The 21,247-nt window shown below is 43.6% G+C and overlaps 1 protein-coding gene across 16 annotated transcripts in view; it reads left to right on the top strand.

Annotated features, from left to right (window-relative positions):
* TRRAP (transformation/transcription domain associated protein) overlaps positions 1–21,247 on the top strand; it is a 117,641-nt gene that overhangs the window by 68,293 nt on the left and 28,101 nt on the right. For 10 of the 16 annotated variants that reach the window (XM_072753147.1, XM_072753140.1, XM_025986214.2 and 7 more), the window contains 13 exons: positions 1,805–1,951; positions 2,682–2,881; positions 3,556–3,677; positions 3,995–4,208; positions 6,344–6,523; positions 8,881–9,027; positions 12,078–12,197; positions 12,583–12,870; positions 13,023–13,160; positions 13,791–13,903; positions 14,364–14,499; positions 18,044–18,235; positions 20,948–21,176. In XM_072753147.1, coding sequence (XP_072609248.1) covers positions 1,805–1,951; positions 2,682–2,881; positions 3,556–3,677; positions 3,995–4,208; positions 6,344–6,523; positions 8,881–9,027; positions 12,078–12,197; positions 12,583–12,870; positions 13,023–13,160; positions 13,791–13,903; positions 14,364–14,499; positions 18,044–18,235; positions 20,948–21,176 — 2,226 coding nt within the window. The remainder of the gene's footprint in view (positions 1–1,804; positions 1,952–2,681; positions 2,882–3,555; positions 3,678–3,994; positions 4,209–6,343; positions 6,524–8,880; positions 9,028–12,077; positions 12,198–12,582; positions 12,871–13,022; positions 13,161–13,790; positions 13,904–14,363; positions 14,500–18,043; positions 18,236–20,947; positions 21,177–21,247) is intronic. The other 6 variants (XM_072753148.1, XM_025986222.2, XM_025986219.2 and 3 more) reach the window with 1 other exon arrangement.

Below are 21,247 nucleotides of genomic sequence, written 5' to 3'. Positions count from 1 at the left end.
CAGATAAATACTCTTTCATTGGTCTGTAGTGGGAGCCATGAATATAAATTTAAAATTTAATGCGTAGGTCAGGTTCATTAATAAACTGTCAGAAAAGGTAACATTTTTTTTTCATGTATTCCATGTTTAAGCTCTGACGTTTTGCTGATTTTTATTGAGCTTTGGCAGTTTTACAGAATGAGTACAAGCTGAATTCTAAAATATTCATCATGTCCAGATAGTCTAGATTTTTTTTTTTTTTTAAGGACTGTCTTTCTTTCTTCCCTTTTTTTTTTCCCCTTGCCTAAGCATATTATGGGACAAAAAACTTCACTTAGGATGGTTTGCTATAACCTAAAGATAAAATCCACACACAACCAAAGGTATGAACACTGTTTACCAAAGCATAAAAATTGGCTCTTGTGCTTGGTGTTGACCGTGCATTAAGAATTAATTCTTTGGGGATCCCTGGGTGGCGCAGCGGTTTAGCGCCTGCCTTTGGCCCAGGGCGCGATCCTGGAGACCCGGGATCGAATCCCACGTCGGGCTCCCGGTACATGGAACCTGCTTCTCCCTCTGCCTGTGTCTCTGCCTCTCTCTCTCTCTCTCTCTCTCTCTCTCTCTCTCTCTCACTGTGTGCCTATCATAAATAAATAAAAATTAAAAAAAAAAAAAGAATTAATTCTTTGACATTAAGAATTAGAAGTATGGGGATCCCTGGGTGGCTCAGTGGTTTGGCGCCTGCCTTTGGCCCAGGACGCGATCCTGGAGTCCCGGGATCGAGTTCCACGTCGGGCTTCCTGCATGGAGCCTGCTTCTCCCTCTGCCTGTGTCTCTGCCTCTCTCTCTCTCTGTGTGTCTATCATGAATGAATAAATAAAATCTTTAAAAAAAAAAAAAAAGAATTAGGAGTGAAAACACAGTGCTCTAAAGTGTAGCATATGCCATTCAAAAGCTTGGAATGTTGACATTTGGGGTTCATCTATACTTTTATCAGAAAGGAGCACATTTTTTTGTTCAGCACATTTCAAAATGTTTTAAATATTCCATAAACATGGAATATGTGAAAAAAAATGTTACCTTTCCTGACATTGTTTAACAAAAACAATTGTTAAAAAAACGTTGTTGTTGTTTACGTTATAAAATGTTTTATTAACAAAAACACAAACTTCGAGGAACATGGTGCGTTTTAAAAGCTAAGAAACTCATTCGTGAAGCACTGCTTGTGTGCACCACATATTCCAGACTTTTTCCAAATAACATTCTATGTTATCAGTTTAGAAACAAAGCACTAAGTTCAGAGGGGTCTTATTTCTCACTGCTTGAAGTTTTAAGAAATATGCACTAAAGCATATTGTAAACCAGTAATATTTACAACAGCAGAAATGATAATTGTAATAAGTTGCATTTTGGCTATGTTTCAAAATACTTAACAGGTCAACATCATTCTGTTCTTATTGGTCTTGTGTCTTGCACACAGTAGAAGCCCAACAATCTAGTGATCAAGAACTTCAAATGAATAATGTAACCACTTCTTTCAGTTCTAACACGTGCCAATTTCAGGCAGAAACCTTGGGTGTTGATACAGAAGCCAGTCTGGTATGACTGATGGCATGCTAACCCTTCAAACAAAACATCCCCAAGACAAAGTATTTGCTTTCCAGGTATAAACCATAAAAAAACAAAACAAAACAAAAACCACCAAAAAAGAAAAAAGAAAGAAAAAGGATCACAACAAGTGATCCATTTTTTTTTAACTTTTCTTTAAAAAAAAAAAAAAAAAAAAAAAACAACAACAACCAACCAGCAAATTTCTGCCTTTTAGGGACCCTTATGATTCTCAAGTCAGCCTGCAGCAACAACCCAAGCTACATAGACAGGCTCATCTCGGTGTTCATGCGCTCCCTGCAAAAGATGGTCCGAGAGCACCTAAACCCACAGGCAGCATCGGGCAGCACAGAAGCCACCTCAGGTGATGGTTGTGGTCCCTGTGGGTTTTCGCAGGCTTTGTGTCAAACCTCAGGGGTGCTGCTGTGTGATTGAATGCTGAACCGAATGTGAAGTCCTCTTGTGTTTATGCAGTGCCTTGTCCATTTGCTCTCAACAGAGAGGTTTTGAGCATCTTATTTAAAACCAAAGCAAGACTCGTTTTTAAAATGAATTAACTCCCAAATTTGTGAATGTAAGGATGAAGGAATTTTTAGGTGGCTACACATTTATGTGGAACATTCACCATTACACAAGGGCAATCTGCTGGTTTTGCTGTAAAACAGATTGCATCACTCGAGCTGTTAGGCCTGACGATGACTTAAATTGCAGGTTCCAGGCCTGAGCTGTGGGCCCCAGGAACCTGCGTGATACATGGGTGTGGGTGGGAGCTGTGATTGGCACCGCCATTAGAGGAAACTCGGTACAGAAGTGCCATGAATGTAGTTTCAGGGCTGGCTGAGTATGGGTCATCTGCCCTGGTCTGTCCGCTCCACTGTCCCATCACCTGTGTGGAAGCTCTTAGAAGGCCACCCTCCCAGGCAGAGTAGCAGGGGAGTGGTGAGGTACCTCAGATCCCAGAGTTCTCACTGGAGAAAATACTGGGGAGGGGGAGTGATGGGCAGATTCCGACACTCCACGTCACACACAGTGGCTGCCTATGGAAACACTGAGTGTGGATTGTGGGGGTGTGTTCTTTTTCTCTGCATGAGCAGGAACGGGTGAACTAGTGATGTTGAGTCTGGAGCTGGTGAAAACACGCCTGGCCGTCATGAGCATGGAGATGAGGAAGAACTTCATTCAGGCCATCCTGACCTCCCTCATTGAAAAATCTCCTGATGCCAAGATCCTACGGGCTGTGGTGAAAATTGTGGAAGAGTGGGTTAAAAACAACTCCCCGATGGCAGCCAATCAGGTGAGCAGCCAGAGGGCTGTGCCCTGGCCAGGCAGCCACCTCCGTGTGTGTGTGTGTGTGTGTGTGTGTGTGTGTGTGTGTGTGTGTGTGTGTTGAGCACAGCTTTCTCAGCTCTTCTCCTGAAAGTTCTCCAGCAAAACATTTTCTCCCCTCTGTGGCATTGACAGTATTCTTTCTTAAGATGAATTTTTCTCACTATGCTTAGCAGATTTTGACTGGAAGCTTGAAATAAGAGGTCAGTCCTCTTAATGTGGTTTTTTACTTGTATTAAAATGTTAAATGAACCTTACTTACGTCTTTGTAGTGGTGTAAAGGTAAGACCCAAAAAATTAATAACAAGGGACTATTATTGAATTTAGTAAGATGCTTGCAAACTTATAATTTCTTCTATAATTTAGTTGCTTTCTCTTTCTAGTGAGTTGCAGCCCCAAGGAAAATTAGATGGGTGGCTATCTTGATTTTAGACAATTTGCAGATACAGTGAGGATCTTTCTGTTCATAAATGACCTTGTCTTATTTTACTTGAAAAAATTACAGGAGGTTAAAAAAAGAGAGAGCAGATGGCTAGAATACTTTTGAATATGTCTTTTCTCGAATAGAAATAATTGACCTTTTCTCAAAAAAAAAAAACATATATATATGTATATATGTATGTATACACCCAATTCATATAGACGCCTACACTCCGGGAGAAGTCCATTTTGCTTGTGAAAATGATGGCCTACATAGAGAAGCGCTTTCCGGAGGACCTCGAATTAAATGCCCAATTTTTAGACCTCGTGAACTATGTCTACAGGTAATAACTGCGGTTAACCAATTATTGCATGTGTGTGTCCACATTGTGTCCTTTGACAAACTGATGTAACAATCTTTTCATGATTGTTAAATTTCAAATATCCATGTAAATACTAAATCTTGTAACATACTTTGGCATGATTAATGCACCTTTTGCTTGAATGCTACATCAGCTCAGGTTGATTTGTGATACACCCTTGGCTTTCATATTGGTGTTTTGGAATGTTGGTGCCCGCTTGTCTTCAGCTCACTGGCTTAAGGCCTACAGAGGCCCCCGCTTGTGTGGCTCTTCACCCAGTGTTACTCCTTCCATTTCAGGGACGAGACCCTGTCTGGCAGTGAACTGACTGCAAAACTCGAGCCAGCCTTCCTCTCTGGGCTGCGTTGTGCCCAGCCTCTCATCAGGGCAAAGTTTTTCGAGGTTTTTGACAACTCAATGAAACGTCGGGTCTACGAGCGCCTGCTTTATGTGACCTGTTCCCAGAATTGGGAAGCCATGGGAAACCACTTCTGGATTAAGCAGTGCATTGAGGTAGGATGGGCTCAGCTCACCATCAGTGGCCAGGGCATTGAAACTAGGAGGTGTTAACATCGTCTAAGATGAATTGGAAACCTCCACTGTACTGAATTGGAAACCTCTTCTAGGAAGAGACAAACACTTTTAAAGTTGTGCTTAAGTTGAAAGGTTGTTTTAAGTTGAAGGGTTGTTTGTTTTTTTTTTTTAAGGGTGATTTTAAGCTCTTAGAAAATGGAATGGTTTTCCTTAGTTTATAGCTAAAGGGTTCATTTTCTTCAGATACGAAAATTGTAAATTCTGTCTACATGCCCTTAAAGACACCATGAACTGGGATTGTCAGGTCCCGTCATTCTTAGAGCAGGAAGGTAGAGCAGCCAGGCCAGACCAGCCCAACAAAGCCATGGACTTTGATCCCTCAGTGTGAGGAGTCAGGGTGCCAGTAACAGGGGCCTGGGTAGGCCAGTCAGACCGTTCTAGTGGGTGGTCAGATATTCATGACATTTCTGATAGGATTGTAGTGAGACTTCCAATTTCTTGTGTGTTACTGAAATCTGCTTTCATTGGCTTAGTTACCTGCCTACTGCACTAGGCAACCTAGTTTCCCATAGGTTATCAATGCTATGTGGATGATTCTAATCTGCTGGTGTGGAAGGGGTGAAACCCAAAGGTCACCACGTTACTTTGTCCAATGAGACCGAAGATAGCGAAGTTCTTTTCAGGGGAAGAAGGGCCTTGTGTACTGGGTGTCAGGGAGAGCTCATTGACATGTCTGTGTTGATACTGCACGTGCATTTCATAATGGCATGTGTTTGGAACTTGGCTAATGGCCACACGGGCAGAGTTCCTGATTTGTTCATCTTTCATTCGAGAGACTTGGTTGCTGTTAGGTGCCAGGCCCTGGGTTGGGTACATCTTTCATACAAAGATGAAAACAACCTTAACCTGTGGTAGGTACACTGGAATTGATGGCGAAAGGACAGGTTATAGGGCACAAGCTGGGGATCTGCCAATCCTTCCCCCCATTTGTCCTCTCTGGTCTGTCACCAAGTGTTACCAGTTGAGGGCCACCTGCCTCTCAGCCTTTCTTCTCCTTCCTCCCTTGTGTGGCCACCATCATTGCTCACAAAGATGACAAGAACAGTGTGCTCACTGTCAACACTTTCCTCCTACCCACCACAGTTTTGCTATTGTGACAGAATTGTCCTAAATAAAGGAGATTGTGTCACTTCTTGCCTTTGTACTTGGCACAAAATCAAACTTCCAGGATACAGTCTTTCTTGCCCCCGAGTGACCAGACCGTTGCCTCTCCCTCCAGCCCTGTGTTGACCTCCATCCTGCTGGCCTCTTGTGTTCTCACACAGGCAACATTCTTAACACCAGGCTAGAGCAGGGTCCTTATTTTTCTTTTAGTCTCCCCATCTCATGAACATGTTATCACAGTGAGTATGTATGTGCCTTTTTGTTTGGGTTTGGTTTTGGGAATTTTTTGTTTGTTTTGTTTTTTAGTATGTGTCTGTAATGTGTTGAAATGGGTCTTATCCTTCCTCTGACACTTCGGGTCCACCAGAGCCTCACAGCACCAAGTGGGTACTCAAGAAATATTTGCCTCCAAAATGCAAGAGTGACTTAGTTGAGGGGCAGTGGCCAAGTGGTGAAGCATACTGGGATGTGGGGACTCATCAGGGAAGTGTTAGGTGTGAGTGTGGAGTGTCACGTTACAGAGAGTTTGTGAGCCACACTGAGGAGCTTGTACTGTCCCCTCAAGGCCGTGGGAAGCCACCAGGGGACACAGGAAGAAGAACACTCAGGTCAGGTTTGTGTAAAGAGACAGGTTTGAGAAGAGGAAGTCGATGAGTTAGGAACTTAGTCCATTCATGAGTTGAAGGCAGGTGGAAGCTCATCTGGTGGGGGAGAAAGGTAATGAATTTATGCTTAAACATGGAGTCAGAGGTCCTGAATGAGTGGTGTCTGGAAGAGAGGTTCAGACTCTCCGTCTAAGCTGAGGAGAAGCAAACAGCAGAGTTGTAAGCCCAGGAGTCCTCAGCAGGTGCACTCCAGTCAAGAGGACTAGGTCTTAACCATGGGTCCCTGCACCCCAAATGCCGGACAAATGTCCTAGGTTTGTCTGCTTTTTCATAAACTCTCTTCAGCTGCTTCTGGCAGTGTGTGAGAAGAGCACTCCCATTGGTACCAGCTGCCAAGGAGCTATGCTTCCATCCATCACCAACGTCATCAACCTGGCCGATAGCCACGACCGCGCAGCCTTCGCCATGGTCACACATGTCAAGCAGGAGCCTCGGGAGCGAGAGAACAGCGAGTCCAAAGAGGAGGTAATGCTCCAGATTGTGTAGTCCCGCCTCCTCACAGCAATGTTTCTGTTTCCATTGATGAATTTTATATCAGCCTTAGATTTTGGGGAGGTGGGACGGCAAGATTCGCATATTTAAAACCTGTCTCTACCTCAGAGTTCAGAATATGGTACTTGTGTTCAATTAGATTTTTCTTTTTTATTGAGGTACAGTTGACATGAATTACATTAGATTCACGTGTCCAACAGGATTCAGTATTAACTTGTATATGTTACTGAACAGTCACTACAGTAAGTCTAGTTAACATCTGTCACCACACAGTTACAAAAAAATGTTTTTTTATAATGAGAACTTTTACTGTTTACTCTCTTAGCAACTTTCAAGTATCCAGTACAGTATTGGACTGGATAGTACTACTATTAACTGTAGTCACCATGCTGTGCATGACATCCCCAGGACTTACTTTATAACTGGAAGTTTGTACCGTTTGACCACCTTGACCCATTTTGCTCATTCCTGATCTCCCTGCCTCTGACAAGCACCAATCTGCTCTTTATGAGATTGTGTGTGTGTATAAGATTCCACATATGAGTGAGATCATATGGTATTTGACTTATTTCACTTAGCAAAATGTCCTCAAGATCCATTCATGTTGTTGTAAATGGCAAGATTTAATTTTTTTTTTTATGGCTAAAGAATACTGCATCATATGTATATACACACCATGCCTTTGTTATCCATTCTTCTGTTGGTGGAGACTTGGGTTGAATTGATAAGCATCTCGTAATGCCATTTAATTTTGAGATAGGTCACTTTATCATGAGCTAGTGCTGCTTAGTATAGGATATCCTAGTGTTTGGTGATTTTTCTCTCCAAGTGAAAGGTAGCGCATGTTGTGTTAGCACTACTCTCGGGAGGAATACCCACCATGGCTCCAGGGGGTTCCAACCAACAGCTTGCTGTGAACCTCCTGAATCTCCATCTCATCCTGGCAGGGGCAGCCCTGGAGCCGAGACCTGGCCATTATGTCTTAATGGCCCTTAACACTCCAAGAGGAATGGCTCCCAGCATAGAAATTTAAATTGTGTCTCCTTTAGGTTGTTGGTTGTCAGAAGCTATCTCTCCTTGGAGTGTTGGGTTTTAGAAGTAGTCATCCATGGGTCCCCAAGTGGCCCAGTTGGTTGAGCATCTGACTCTTGCTTTCGGCTCAGGTCTCAGCTCAGGTCACAATCTCAAGGTGGTAAGACTGGCCAGCATCAGGCCCCACACTCAGCAGGGAGTCTGCTTCCCCTTCTGCCTCTGTGAGCCTCTCCCCTTGCTCACACAAGTACCCACACATTCTCTCTCTAAGAAATAAAATCTTTAAAAAAAAAAAAAAAAAAAGGCAGCTGCAGCCAGTATTAAAGGAGGAGGCACCTTCTTTGCTTTAAAAGGGATAGCTTAAGGGCAGCCCCGGTGGCTCAGCAGTTTAGCGCAGCCTTTAGTCCAGGTCTCGATCCTGGAGGATCGAGTCCCACATCAGGCTCCCTGCATGGAGCCTGCTTTGCCCTCTGCCTGTGTCTGTGCCTCTCTCTCTTTCTCTCTCTTTCTGTGTGTCTCTCATGAGTAAATAAATAAAATCTTTAGAAAAAAAAAGGATAGCTTGATCCCTCTTCTACATGTAGGATATCTACTCATTAACAAATGAGAATTTAAAATTTTCTTCTCTCTTGCTAAACACTAGATCATTTAGTGATATGATCTTTTCCTTCTGTAATTCTGTGTGAACTAAATTACCTACTTTGAAGTTATTCTTCTGCCTTTTCAAGGATAACTTGAAATGGGGATAACTTGATTTGGAGGCTGGTTTGATGACTAGATTTTGGCTGTGACTTCTCAGAAGCTTCAGACAGAAATAAGATTTATTCCTTTTGGAAATAAGTCCTATAAAACATTGTGCCAACAGATTCTGCACAGTGACTCTGACAATATTCTTAATCTGAATGAGGAAGACAACAATTGCATTGTGAGGATATGACGGGCTGTAATTCTTTTAGTGCCTTATATTTATCATTTTTACTGTTTAAAGTTTATACTTTATTTTTCATTTTACTTAACCCAATCTAAATAGGAAAGCAAAACAGTGACCTTTCCATAGTGTTGTTTTGGCTTTTTTCCTTCTCCCCTTTAGTGTTACATAAAAAAAAGAGAGGTCTGATCTAGTTAATCTGCTTGTTATTTTAGAACTTAAGATTATTTAAATAATTATAAATTTCCAGGAACCTGACTAAAATTTTACTTGCCAAAAATGTAACAAGAAGCTTGTAAGAGTCCTGTTTGTTTTGTTTTCTTCAACCATTTGATCTTTTGGTTTTACCTATTTGTGTTTTGTTTTGTAGGATGTAGAGATTGATATTGAGCTGGCTCCTGGTGACCAGACCAGCACACCCAAAACCAAAGAACTTTCTGAAAAGGACATTGGGAACCAGCTGCACATGTTAACCAATAGACACGACAAGTTCCTTGATACTCTCCGGGAAGTGAAGGTCTGTGTGCAAGTTCAGAGGGAGGGTGGTTCTTTTTCCCCCACTAAATATAATGAATCCTAAAGTAGGATTATACCACAGTGACGTAAAACTGTCTTCTACAAGTTATAGGTAGCTTTTTTTCCTTTCTCAATTGACGCCATCATAGTTCCATGAGACTCTAAAGTGGATATTCCCTGTAAAGATTTGAGAAACAAGTCTCAAATCTTTATAGCATCTTGTGGGAGAAAATAAGAAAAAGAAGTTAATTTTTCCACTGCTACCCTTTGAAAGAAATGGCAAAATTGTTTACTAAATATATGATGAAAAATACATGATTATTTTTCAAGTGCAGTAAAAGGGAAGAAATGAGAATAGGTTAACATGGTAAACAAAGTCTATGTCACTGTGCAAAGAGAGGTCCTCCAAGTGTATCTAAACTCTCGCTTCCACAAACTCTCGGGTTAATTGTTAGGCGGGTTAATTGTTAGGCGTAATCATTTCTAGTTAAAGATTAAGAGAATCCAGGGGCACCTGGTGGGTGGGTTCAGTTGCTTAAGTATCTGCCTCCGGCTCAGATCCTGATCTCAAGGTCCTGGGATGGAGCCCCATAATTGGGCTCCCTGCTCAGCAGAAGTCCGAATCTCCCTCTCCTTCTGCTCCTTCCCCACTCATGCATGCACACACTCTTTCTTAGATAAATAAAAGTCTTTAAACAAAAAAAACTAGGAGAATTAGTTAAGGTTCCATATGTCAAGTTCGTTTTGAGGAGTATTACAAAGAAACAGTGATGATTCTGTTCATATCATGAGCCTAGGTGAAAAAAAATTAGAAACTACTTCTCACAAATAGTTTCAACATGTAATTTCTCTGGTAACCTACCCTGATTTTGTGTATTAAATCAACCTTTAAGCTTTTATATCTGAGTAATTATTTATGTGTTGATAAACATATAACACTTGGTCTTCTGGTGCATGGGACAGAAATCAGCATCCTTAACGTGTAGATGGAAGGTTCTCTCATTTACAGACTGAAGACTTTACCAGGCCCCTGTCCCTCTTGTCATCACTGTCAGGAGGAGGGATGGAGGATCTATGCCCCCAAACCTAAAGGCCTTTCTTGGCTAACAGTCATCACAATAAGTCCCCATGTAGATATTGACTTACTGGTTGCTTTGGCATGAGTGTAACGATCAGCTCGTTGTAGAAATCCGAGTACATTTTAGCAATACTGAATAACTGAATGAAATAGACAAGAGGGGGATCCCTGGGTGGCGCAGTGGTTTGGCGCCCGCCTTTGGCCCAGGGCGCGATCCTGGAGACCGGAATCGAATCCCACGTCGGGCTCCCGGTGCACGGAGCCTGCTCTCCCTCTGCCTGTGTCTCTGCCTCTCTTTCTGTGTGTGACTATCATAAATAAATACAAACAAAAATTAAAAAAAAAAAAAGAAAAAAAAAGAAATAGACAAGAGGAGCCAGCCCTCATGGAGCCATTGTTGTAGTAGGGAAAGTAATAAACAGAAAGAAAGTAAGTCAGTATGTACTGTGTCAGGTGATGAGTGCTACAGAGAAAAAGCAGCCAGGTGGCTTAGGGAGTCAGAGGGAATGGTGTTCATGTTACTATATCATGTGTTTATAGATGTCATTTTTTTTTAGAGCAAAGTAGGGTTCTAAATCACTGCATTTTTGTAAGTCAGTTTAGCCCTGACATTTTCATTCTCGAAGCTCCTTGACCTGTGAAGTGGTCAGGGGCCAGTTGGCACTTCCAGGCTGTTTGTTTCTAAGTCTAGAGGGACTAAGAAGCATCCAGACAGGTCCTTCACGAAACCAGGCACACTTGCTCTCTTTTCTGCTGTGGGCATCTTGTCCCAGAATTGACCATTTTATTCCTTGGGACATCTGTGGAAGCCAGTGTCCCCTCCCTAATCTCCCTGATATTGTAGGGCCACCATGGCATGCACACATGTATTTACCTCTCTCTATGGGATTGTGTGAACGAGAACAAGCCAGGAACCTATAGAATCCCCCATCTGCCCTCAAGACAAGTGTCTTTATTGGCAGGTCTGTGATCATGTGTGGCCCTTTAGTGCTTTGGCCTCTGCTAAATTGACCTGGAGCCAGGAGGCAGCTGACATAGTAGCCAAGGAGGAGGGAGCACCCATGTGAGGTCATCCAGGCTCATTTTATCATGGTCTTCCTCATGGGGTGGTCTGTTACCAGCAAGGAGCATTCTTTACTTAAATGTCTTCACTCATTTTCTTTGAAGTATTACATCTTTGCTTTCTGCATTTTTGGTAGATATGAATATGGGAGTGATTTTCTTTCTTGGATTTGCTGTTGAAGTAAGGATAGCATAATTATGACCCCCCATCACTGGAGCCCTGTCTCTGTGAGGAGGTGGGCTCCACTGGCCCAGGAGGCTTCAAGCCAGCTGCAAACCTGCCTGTTTATAGGAAGTATTGGCAGCTAATTCAGACTTCCAGAAACAGCAAAGCTGTGGACAAAGCCAGAGGCATCTGTGGATTTGGTTTAGTTTTTGGGCCCTGAGTTTCCTACCCTGACCCCTCTTGCAGTGCAGGGCAGGCATCCTGTTCCAGGCCAGGCTGCTCACTGTCCACTCTTGCCCATGGTCAGCTGCACAGACTCTTGAGTTCTCTCAGTCCCTGATTTGTTCTTCACAGTTGTACTTTTTGGCCAGTGACTTACCTCCTATGCATGTGCTCCTCCTCTTTTCTCTTTCACGTTTCCAGTGGCCTGTGCTTTGGTGGCATCTCTGTGCCTCTCGTTTGCACATCTGCACCAGCCTTGCATTTGCCCTTCTCAGATACTTGAAAGGTAAAAAAAAAAAAAAAAAAAAAAAAAAAAGTAGGCATATCACTAGCTGCTAAGCACACACCATGGGTTCCTAATGCTCAGAATCTGTGTTTTTGCTCTGACATGAGACATTACACTTGCTCAATCTGTGAACGTTTGAAAGTGGAGGAATGTCTGATAAAGCATGAGACAGTAGTGTCCTGAGCGTGGACATATGAAGCACCCGCATGGCCACATGAATCTTTGTTGTTTCTGTAGACGGGAGCACTGCTCAGCGCTTTTGTCCAGCTGTGTCACATTTCAACAACACTGGCAGAAAAGACATGGGTCCAGCTTTTTCCCAGATTGTGGAAGATTCTGTCTGACAGACAGCAACACGTGAGTATATATTTTAAATCCTGTTTCAGGGGGTACCTGGGTGGGTCAGTAGTTGAGCATATTTGCCTTTGATTCAGGCCGTGGGATCGAGTCCCACATTGGGCTTCCCGCAGGAAGTCTGCGTCTCCCTCTGCATATGTCTCTGCGTCTCTCTCTATATAAGTCTTTCATAAATAAATAAATAAAATCTTTAAAACTAAAAATAAATAAACCCCGTTTTGGAAAATGTAGTTTTAGGTTTTGATAAATATTGTGAAAGAAAGGACTCTAGGCTTCACAGGACAAGGAAACTGCTCACTGTAATCTAATAAGTGAATTCTCCAAAATCCTGTCAGATGCTACATAAGAGAGTGAAGACTTCAGTTGCCATGCTCTTTGGTTTCAGGCTCTGGCCGGTGAGATTAGCCCGTTCTTGTGTAGTGGCAGCCATCAGGTGCAGCGTGATTGTCAGCCCAGCGCGTTGAACTGCTTTGTGGAGGCCATGTCCCAGTGTGTGCCCCCGATCCCCATCAGACCCTGCGTTCTGAAGTACTTGGGGAAGACGCACAACCTTTGGTTCCGCTCCACGTTAATGCTAGAGCACCAGGCTTTTGAGAAAGGTCTGAGTCTTCAGATTAAGCCAAAACAAACAACGGAATTTTATGAGCAGGAGAGCATAACACCACCACAGCAGGTGAGCCCCGCCTCTCTGTCGTCTTGGCCGGTGACCTCCCCATTCTAGTAAACCTCTCCCCAGGGATTTTAAGTTACAGCACAGTGAAGTTGCTTTATTGGGAAGAAAATGTTTTTGTCACAAGCTCTTAAGAAACAATGCTCTGTTTTCAGGAGATACTGGACTCCCTTGCTGAACTGTACTCCTTGTTACAAGAGGAAGATATGTGGGCTGGGCTGTGGCAGAAGCGCTGCAAGTACTCTGAGACTGCGACTGCCATTGCGTACGAGCAGCACGGGTTCTTTGAGCAGGTAGACACCAGAGGCCCATCCCCTGGTCAGGCCGTGGACTTGAGGAGAAGTCGTTTCTAACGTTCTCAAGTCAGGGTTCATACTAGATAAATTCACTGGTTTATTTCAAGTGTTTATCTTAAATATAAAGACCCTTTGATTGGAGTCTCCGTTTAAGAGAAACCTACGTGTAGGACGTGAACATTTTTGAAACTCAGTCCTGAACCTTTTAACATTAGATGCTAAATGTGGATGCATTTTATCTGCAGTCAGTGGTCCTGTTGGAAATGGCAGGTAGATTGTAGTTAGTGTTTAAACTTTAATCCTCACGTTTGTCCTTCATTGAAGTGTGGCCACCATCCCAGGATATGGGTCTCAGTCCCATGGTAGGGGTACTGAGCCACAGAAACACCAGAAGCACAGGCATGAGCTGTGGCTTCTGCTGTCCTTGCTGAAGGACAGAGAGATGTGCCCCGGGGCGCGGCAGTCTCTGTTGGCTCCGTCTGTCCTGTGGGGGATTATGTGGTGCCTCTGTTCCCTGCATGTGCAGAGCCTCAGGTGGCAGTGATCTTATAGAGAACCATGTAGGCTGCCCCCAGACCTGAGTTCCAGCTTGCCCTAAGTAATTGAAAGCATTATTAACTTCCTCAGGCACAAGAATCTTACGAAAAGGCGATGGACAAAGCCAAGAAGGAGCATGAGAGGAGTAATGCATCCCCTGCTATTTTTCCAGAATACCAGCTGTGGGAGGACCACTGGATTCGGTAGGCCCAAGTGCTTGACATACCCAGGAGTCTGTTAAGGAAACTGGTAGAAGAAAAGTCTCTGAAATGTTCTAGTAATGAGTGCTGTTAAAGGGGAGCTTTGCTATTTTCTTTATGGCCTTAGAAGGAAAAGAACAATCTCAGAACAGCATTAAATATGTGACTAATTAAAAGCAACCATTGGAGAAACAACAAACGATCTCTGCCTCCCCACAAGCTCTGGTACTTTGGACTTTGCTGTGTGGTGGGCGGCTCTAGGTGTTCCAGGGGGTCAGTGTATTTCAGAGAGCTGGGAGCTCACTGCAGTGGGCACCTTGCAAGCCCACCCTTTGCCCTGTAGGGGGAATTTTTTTTTTTTTCCCCTGCAGAATGGCAGTAAACAATTTAAAATCTTACACTTTACCCTCTCTGAATCTGTGTGTTGGTAATTGAACTTGTTCTTGAATCCCTGGTCTTCCAGGTGCTCTAAGGAGCTGAACCAATGGGAAGCCTTGACGGAATACGGCCAGTCCAAAGGTCACATAAACCCTTACCTGGTCCTGGAGTGTGCTTGGCGGGTGTCCAACTGGACAGCCATGAAGGAGGCATTGGTGCAGGTGAGACACCCTCCCAACCACCAGGTGCCCCTCCCAGAGTCAGATGATGATCTCTGCAGCTGTGTGTGGTCCTTTCATGAAGCCGTGGATCTCTAGCGAGTTCTCATCACTTAGAACAAGCTGGGCAGTTTGGCAGGTGAAAGATAGCTCTTGGGAAACAAGCGTTATTTTTGGTTCTCTCTTAACACTTCCCAGATTTGTGCAATTTGGGAGTTAGATTAAGCATTCGTTTGTTGTGGTGGAACTGGTGCAAGAGTGCTGCTAGAGGTGAGCACAGCAAGGGTGAATCATGCACCGGGCCTGGTAGATTAGTAGCTGCTGTCGGCAGGTATCTGCTGAATGAAGCATTGTTGTGTTGAGAACATGTTCTGTGGTGGAAGTGAAGTATAAGTGAAGCTGAGTCATGAATTTGAGTTCCACAGTTTTTAAATTAACTTCCATCCAGAGGAATTCGGTGCACAGCGGGAGAGTGAGCCCAAAAGCCCTGTTCTCTTTTTCCCACCAGGGGGAATCCAAAAGCCACAGTCTTGGACGGCACAGCTCTGTGTCATCTGAGCCCCCTGAAAGGTTATGATTTTTGCCTTAGACAGTCTTCAGAGGCAGCCATTACTGTTGCTCTTTATCGTTTCCTGTATCTGGGCCCTTCCCTCATATTCTCCCTCAGCCCCTTTCCCTGCTTCTGCTCCTCATCTTTCTACCTTTTCCATGTGGTATTCATGGTTGGAGTGGAGGTGAAGGAAGTGTGTCATCCTGTTCTCACCTGCCCTTTTACCAGCAGGACTTGTTTGTTCCCTTCTCGTAATAAGGAGTTCCCTTCTCGTAAAACACAACCTGAGATTATAGTTACTGTCTTTGAAATGATGAACCTGACATTTTAACCTGACATTTTAACCAATCTCATGGCTACCATGTTTATGTCATTACTGATGTCACTTTTTAACAAACATGGAACATGTAAAAGATGGTAGAACTGAGAAAGTGAACCACAGGGGGTGGAGATAGCTCAAGGCTTGGGTCTGGGATCTGGAAACTGCTCATTTGATGCAGGGAGTTTATGCCAGAGATAACCAATCACATCAGTAAAATGTAGATCTTGTTTGTAACAAAATGCATTTATAATGGATTGTTATTTCTTTGCTCTGATAAAGGTTCTGCTGAGTAAATATTTATAGCTCACTCTGGCATTTCCTTTCTTCTCCCTTTCCAGAGTTTCACTTAGCTGGATTCATGTAGTGTCATGCTGTCTGTAGGGCTGAGAAATGACTTTTTTCTTTCAGAAACCCTTAATTTTCTAAAAATTGTAAGGCTTTTACTGATTAGAAAAAGCTCAAAGTATATGAATAAACATTCTGGGTAGTCTATAGTAAATTCAGATAGTCTTGGTCCAAATAGATGGTCCAAAATTATGTACTTGTTTACTGATATGTTAAGGAAAACCCCCCTCAGGTTACTTCTGATTTTGTTCTGTGCATTATGATTTCAGGACTGCTTAAAGAAGTATGGTTGTTTCTAGGTTTGATTTAATCGATGGAGGGTAGCTTGTTTTGGGGGGTTAGAAAATAGGAGATGCCTTTGTTCTTAGTGTTATAGAAGACAGATGTGATTGACAGAAGCCCATCTTGAATAGTGTTTAAGCCCAGAAAGTGTGAGATTGGTATGATTTTAGAGGATCACGTTGGAAGCAGATGTTTTGACAAGTTTGTCTTCGTAAATTTCTTCATTGTTGGATTATTGAGATAGAAGAGAGGCCATGAGTGTGAAAGTCCTTTAAAGAAGTAAGATGTAAAAATTAAAAAAATAAAATAAAAAAAGAAGTAAGATGTCAAAAAAATAAGCCAAAGAGTTACATAAATGCAGGATGGCACCATCATCATCATTACACTTAATATAATTCAGGCAGATAGTATTTTGGCACTAAAATGTGTGTGTGTTTTTTTTTTTAAATTTTTTTTTTAACTTTTATTTATTTATGATAGTCACAGAGAGAGAGAGAGAGGCAGAGACACAGGCAGAGGGAGAAGCAGGCTCCATGCACCGGGAGCCCGATGTGGGATTCGATCCCGGGTCTCCAGGATCGCGCCCTGGGCCAAAGGCAGGCACCAAACCGCTGCGCCACCCAGGGATCTCTCCTGTGTGTTATTTTTTATCATTACCGAAAGCTGCTTCAGAACGAATGTTACGTTGATTTTGTGACAGCAAATTCTATAAAATACCTTCAACAGATATATCCTTTGTTCTTACACACAGAGATTATTTTTGAAAAGACCTTCATTTTTTATCACTTACGTTTATAAATAACTGTTAGAGATTGATAAACTGAGATGAGTTCTAGTGCTTTAAGTTTTTTTTTTTTAAATAAGCAATGTTTTCACATTTATTTTTTCTTTTCACATTTAAATACCCAAGTATCTTTTTTTTTTTTTTTTTAAAGATTTTATTTATTCGGGATCCCTGGGTGGCGCAGTGGTTTGGCGCTTGCCTTTGGCCCAGGGCGCGATCCTGGAGACCCGGGATCGAATCCCACATCAGGCTCCCGGTGCATGGAGCCTGCTTCTCCCTCTGCCTATGTCTCTGCCTCTCTCTCTCTGTGTGACTATCATAAATAAATAAAAATTAAAAAAAAAATTTTTTTTAAAAAGATTTTATTTATTCATGAGAGAGGCAGAGACATAGGCAGAGGGAGAAACAGGTCCATGCAGGAGGCCCGATGCCAGACTCGATCCTGGGGCTCTGGGATCATGCCCTGCACCAAAAGCAGATGCTCAACTGCTGAGCCACCCAGGCATCCCATCTAGTGCTTTCTTTAAAAGGTTAGGCAAACAGCTTGCAAGGGCAGAAGTGGTGAGCACATGGAACCTTTATGGGCTCTGAGCCAGGTGGGGGTGGGGGCAGGGTCAGAACCAGGGAGAGGAAATGTGACAGCTCTGGGCTCTCCTTCATGATAGAACTGACAACCAAGATGTGAAAACTCTGGGGGAGATTTTTTTTTTTTTTTGGTGTGGGGGAGATTTTATAGTAGGTAACAGTGTGGCTTTTGAATGACAGTCCAATTTATGAATGTTCTCTTCTTATCAATCGGAATTGTTGCCTTTTGCTTTATTGTAATGTGGAACAAATTGGATTGATGTCCTAGGATAACAGTATGAATTGGAAACAATTCCAAATTGTATTTATCAGAGTGGAGATAAACATATGTTTAATACTTTGGAAATTTACTGACTGACTTTGTAGCCAAGTGGTGATTGTTAATCTGGCCTGTCACAACAGGGTTGATTGGTTTCTCTCTTTTCTGGAACTGCTGATGACTTAAGGCAAAGAACCTATAGAGATTGGCTACTCACTAGTATTTGGAAAAGGAAAGTATTCAGAAAAATGCAGTCTAAATGCATGACTTCTCTAAAGAAAGTAAGCATTTATTCATAGCTTAATTTCTGTCTATTGCCTTGCATAATTGGCTATAAAAAAAATTGGCTTGCATTTTTGACCCTTCATATTGAGAGGAAAATTGCCCATTGCTTCCCATGTGATGTTCTTTAACCACCAGGTGGAAGTAAGTTGTCCCAAAGAGATGGCTTGGAAAGTCAACATGTACCGTGGATACCTGGCTATTTGCCACCCTGAGGAGCAGCAGCTCAGCTTCATCGAGCGCCTGGTGGAAATGGCAAGCAGTTTGGCCATCCGTGAGTGGCGGCGGCTGCCCCATGTGGTGTCCCACGTGCATACGCCTCTTCTCCAGGTGGGTGAGGCACGCTTACCCAGGAGTCTTGTGGGCCTGTCGCAGCCCACCTCCTGCCCAGGCGTAGGTCCATAAACCAAGCTGGACAGCAGGAAGGAAAATCCTTCCATTCATCTTGTCCTCTCTCATTTAAACTCGTTCTCAGTAAAAGAAAGGCCAGGGTCAAAATATAGAGAAATAAAATGTTGCGTCTCATTTTTAGAGCTTCCATGGGGTGTAAATGACAGAGGACATTTAAGAAGTGATTTTGATGATTCTCATTTTTGCTCTAAGCATTTTCTTTAATGCCCATTATACCCCATCAGTGTGATGCCACTGTGCAACATGAGACTGCAGAGTGCCGGTTGCATAGCCTGCGCCTTAGCCTCTTCCTTGCTGGATCATCTGCACTGTTTCTGATGGTTCATTCCAGCCACACAGGTCACCTTCACTTGCCAGGCTCTGACACAGTCTCTCCTACAGCCCCTCGCACACAGTGCTCCTCTGCACAGATTGTACTTTTCCCACCTCTCTGCCTGACCTTGAGGATCCATATAAGCAGGAAGTGAAGGCTAAGACATAACTGAAAATTGCCCAGCTGAGTGTTGAATGCAGGCCACAGCAGGCACACGGCCCCTTAGCAAATGCTGAGCAACTTGGTGGTTCTGGTCGTTTACTGACATCTCTGGCTCCCTGGCTGGCCACTAAGCCAACGGAGCATAGACTTAAGTGGTTGCGTTCTACATACAATAGAGCCTTGATAGAGTAGCGTACCAGCATACTTAGTGGGGGTCCCAGAGAAAGTGGAGCCAGAAGAGGGGCCAGAAGGAGTATTGGAAGAAATTATGCCTGAAAACTGCCCAAATTTGATAAAGAAACCAATTTTATTTATAAAGGAGATACACAAATGAGCTTATATGCGCGGGAAAAATTGCTCATCATTAGTCCTTAGGGAAATGCAAATTAAAACCACAGTGAGATATCTCCTATCCCCTACACTGCTGGAATAAAGACGATAATGAGAGTTGGTAAGGATGTGGAGAAATTGGAACTGATGGGATTGTAAAATAGACTGGAAATACTCTGACAGTTCCTTAAAATACTAAGTACGGAATTCCTGTAGGATAGCAGTTTTGATCCTAGAGAAATTAAAACATGACCATACAAACACTTGTCCATTGGTGTTCATGGCAGCAATATTCAATAATGGCCAAAATGTGGAAACTGCCCAGATGGCCACCACCTGTTGAATCAATAAACAGTGGCAGATCCAGGCAGCAGACTGGCATTCGGCAAAGGCCCATTGCAGCAAGGGTGAGCCTTAGCAACACACTGAGTGGAAAAGTGGGCACAGAGGGATGCTTGCTTGCTGTATTGCATCTGTGAGGAGTGTCAAGGATGGGGAAATGTGCTGAAATGATGCAGATCCCACCCTGCGGCAGGAAGGAGGATGGGAAGAGGCTGCTGGCAGATCCAGGGCCACTTTTGGGAATAAGGTAGGCGTTCCCATGCGTAGATGAAGATTATATGACTTTGGGAACGTCCTAGAAACTACTGAATTGTACACTATAAAGGGAATTTCAGTGATGTTTTAATTGTATCTCAGTGAAGCTGTTGTAAAATAGATACTGCACTGTTGTGCTTTCGGTAAGCTCTTGGCAAGAGAAGTGTGCAGAAAACTGAAGGTAATGCACTGAACTCAAGGCACAGATGGAAAGTGGAGCTTCTTGCAGGCAGTGTCTGCAGTTAAGATCAGTCAGTAGGCCAGCAAGTACTAAATCTAGGTGCTGTGCTCAGGAGGTTCTAATAAGTTTAAAACCGAGATTCTGCTCTAGAAGAGTGTCCAGCTGGAAAGCGAGGACAGCCATAAGAGGCAAAATTTAAAATGAGGGAGACTGATTCGGTGCCATGCAGTAGGGTGGAGAGTGAACATGGGATTTAGTGAAGGGAGAGACCCCCGTGGGAGGGGAGTGGAACCTTATGGGTGGGTAGACTTGGGATGGACTCAAAGTTGTGGCCAGGGCATTTGGAGCCAGCAGCTCATCTGGGGTGTAAAGGGGACAGACTCGTGAGGGACGTGATAGAAAGCATATGTGCCAGCCCAAAGGGATCGCCCAAACCATGTTTTGAGATGCTTAGTATGGCCATGGGGTTTAAGTGTGGCTGGAGACCCTGAGGGCCGATGGACCAGACTATTCTGACCTGAGCCTTCAGTAGGAGAGCCTGGCTTAGTTGATGGCAAAGGGAAAAATAAAGAGTTTGGGGAGCTACCCGTTAGTGAAGTGTGCTGCCTGCACCACTGTGCTCCCTCTCCTATCTCACAGTAGCCACAGAGATGAGTTTTTTGTTGTTATTGTCTTTTCTTTTCTTTTTAAGATTTTATTCATTCATGAGAGACAGGCAGAGGTGAGAGAAGCAGGCTCCCTATAGGGAGCCTGATGCGGGACTCAATCCCTGGGATCACGACCTGAGCCAAGGGCAGACACTCAACCACTGAGCCACCCAGGTGCCCCACAGCTGAGCTTTTAAAAGTGGGATCACAAGAGCAGAGTTTAGGGTGAAGGTTAGAAAAAATGTGGATTTGCGGTATCTGGACAAGCTCGAGTGCTTCCTTCAGTATAAGTGAGTCGTGAAAGCTTTACAGTCACCAGATAGCTGATGGACTCTGGTTTATTTTCCTCATCTGTTTCTTACCCTGCTGCTCACTGTGGAATCCCTTCTGGTCCCATTCAGGCAGCCCAGCAAATCATTGAACTGCAAGAAGCCGCACAAATAAATGCTGGCTTACAGCCGACCAACCTGGGCAGGAACAACAGCCTGCATGACATGAAGACAGTGGTGAAGACGTGGAGGAACAGGCTGCCCATCGTGTCTGACGACTTGTCGCACTGGAGCAGCGTGTTCATGTGGAGGCAGCATCATTACCAGGGTAAACCCACCTGGTCCAGCATGCATTCATCATGTAATTTTCCAGACATCCCACTGTTCTGCTTTCGTGTCTTGGTTTTGTTGTGGGTTTGGTTTTTTTTGTTC

This window comes from Vulpes vulpes, chromosome 3 (assembly GCF_048418805.1).
Source record: "Vulpes vulpes isolate BD-2025 chromosome 3, VulVul3, whole genome shotgun sequence".
Taxonomy (NCBI): Eukaryota; Metazoa; Chordata; class Mammalia; order Carnivora; family Canidae; genus Vulpes; species Vulpes vulpes.
The sequence above is the reverse complement of the archived record's forward strand: the minus strand, read 5'-3'. Positions and strand labels throughout refer to the sequence as shown.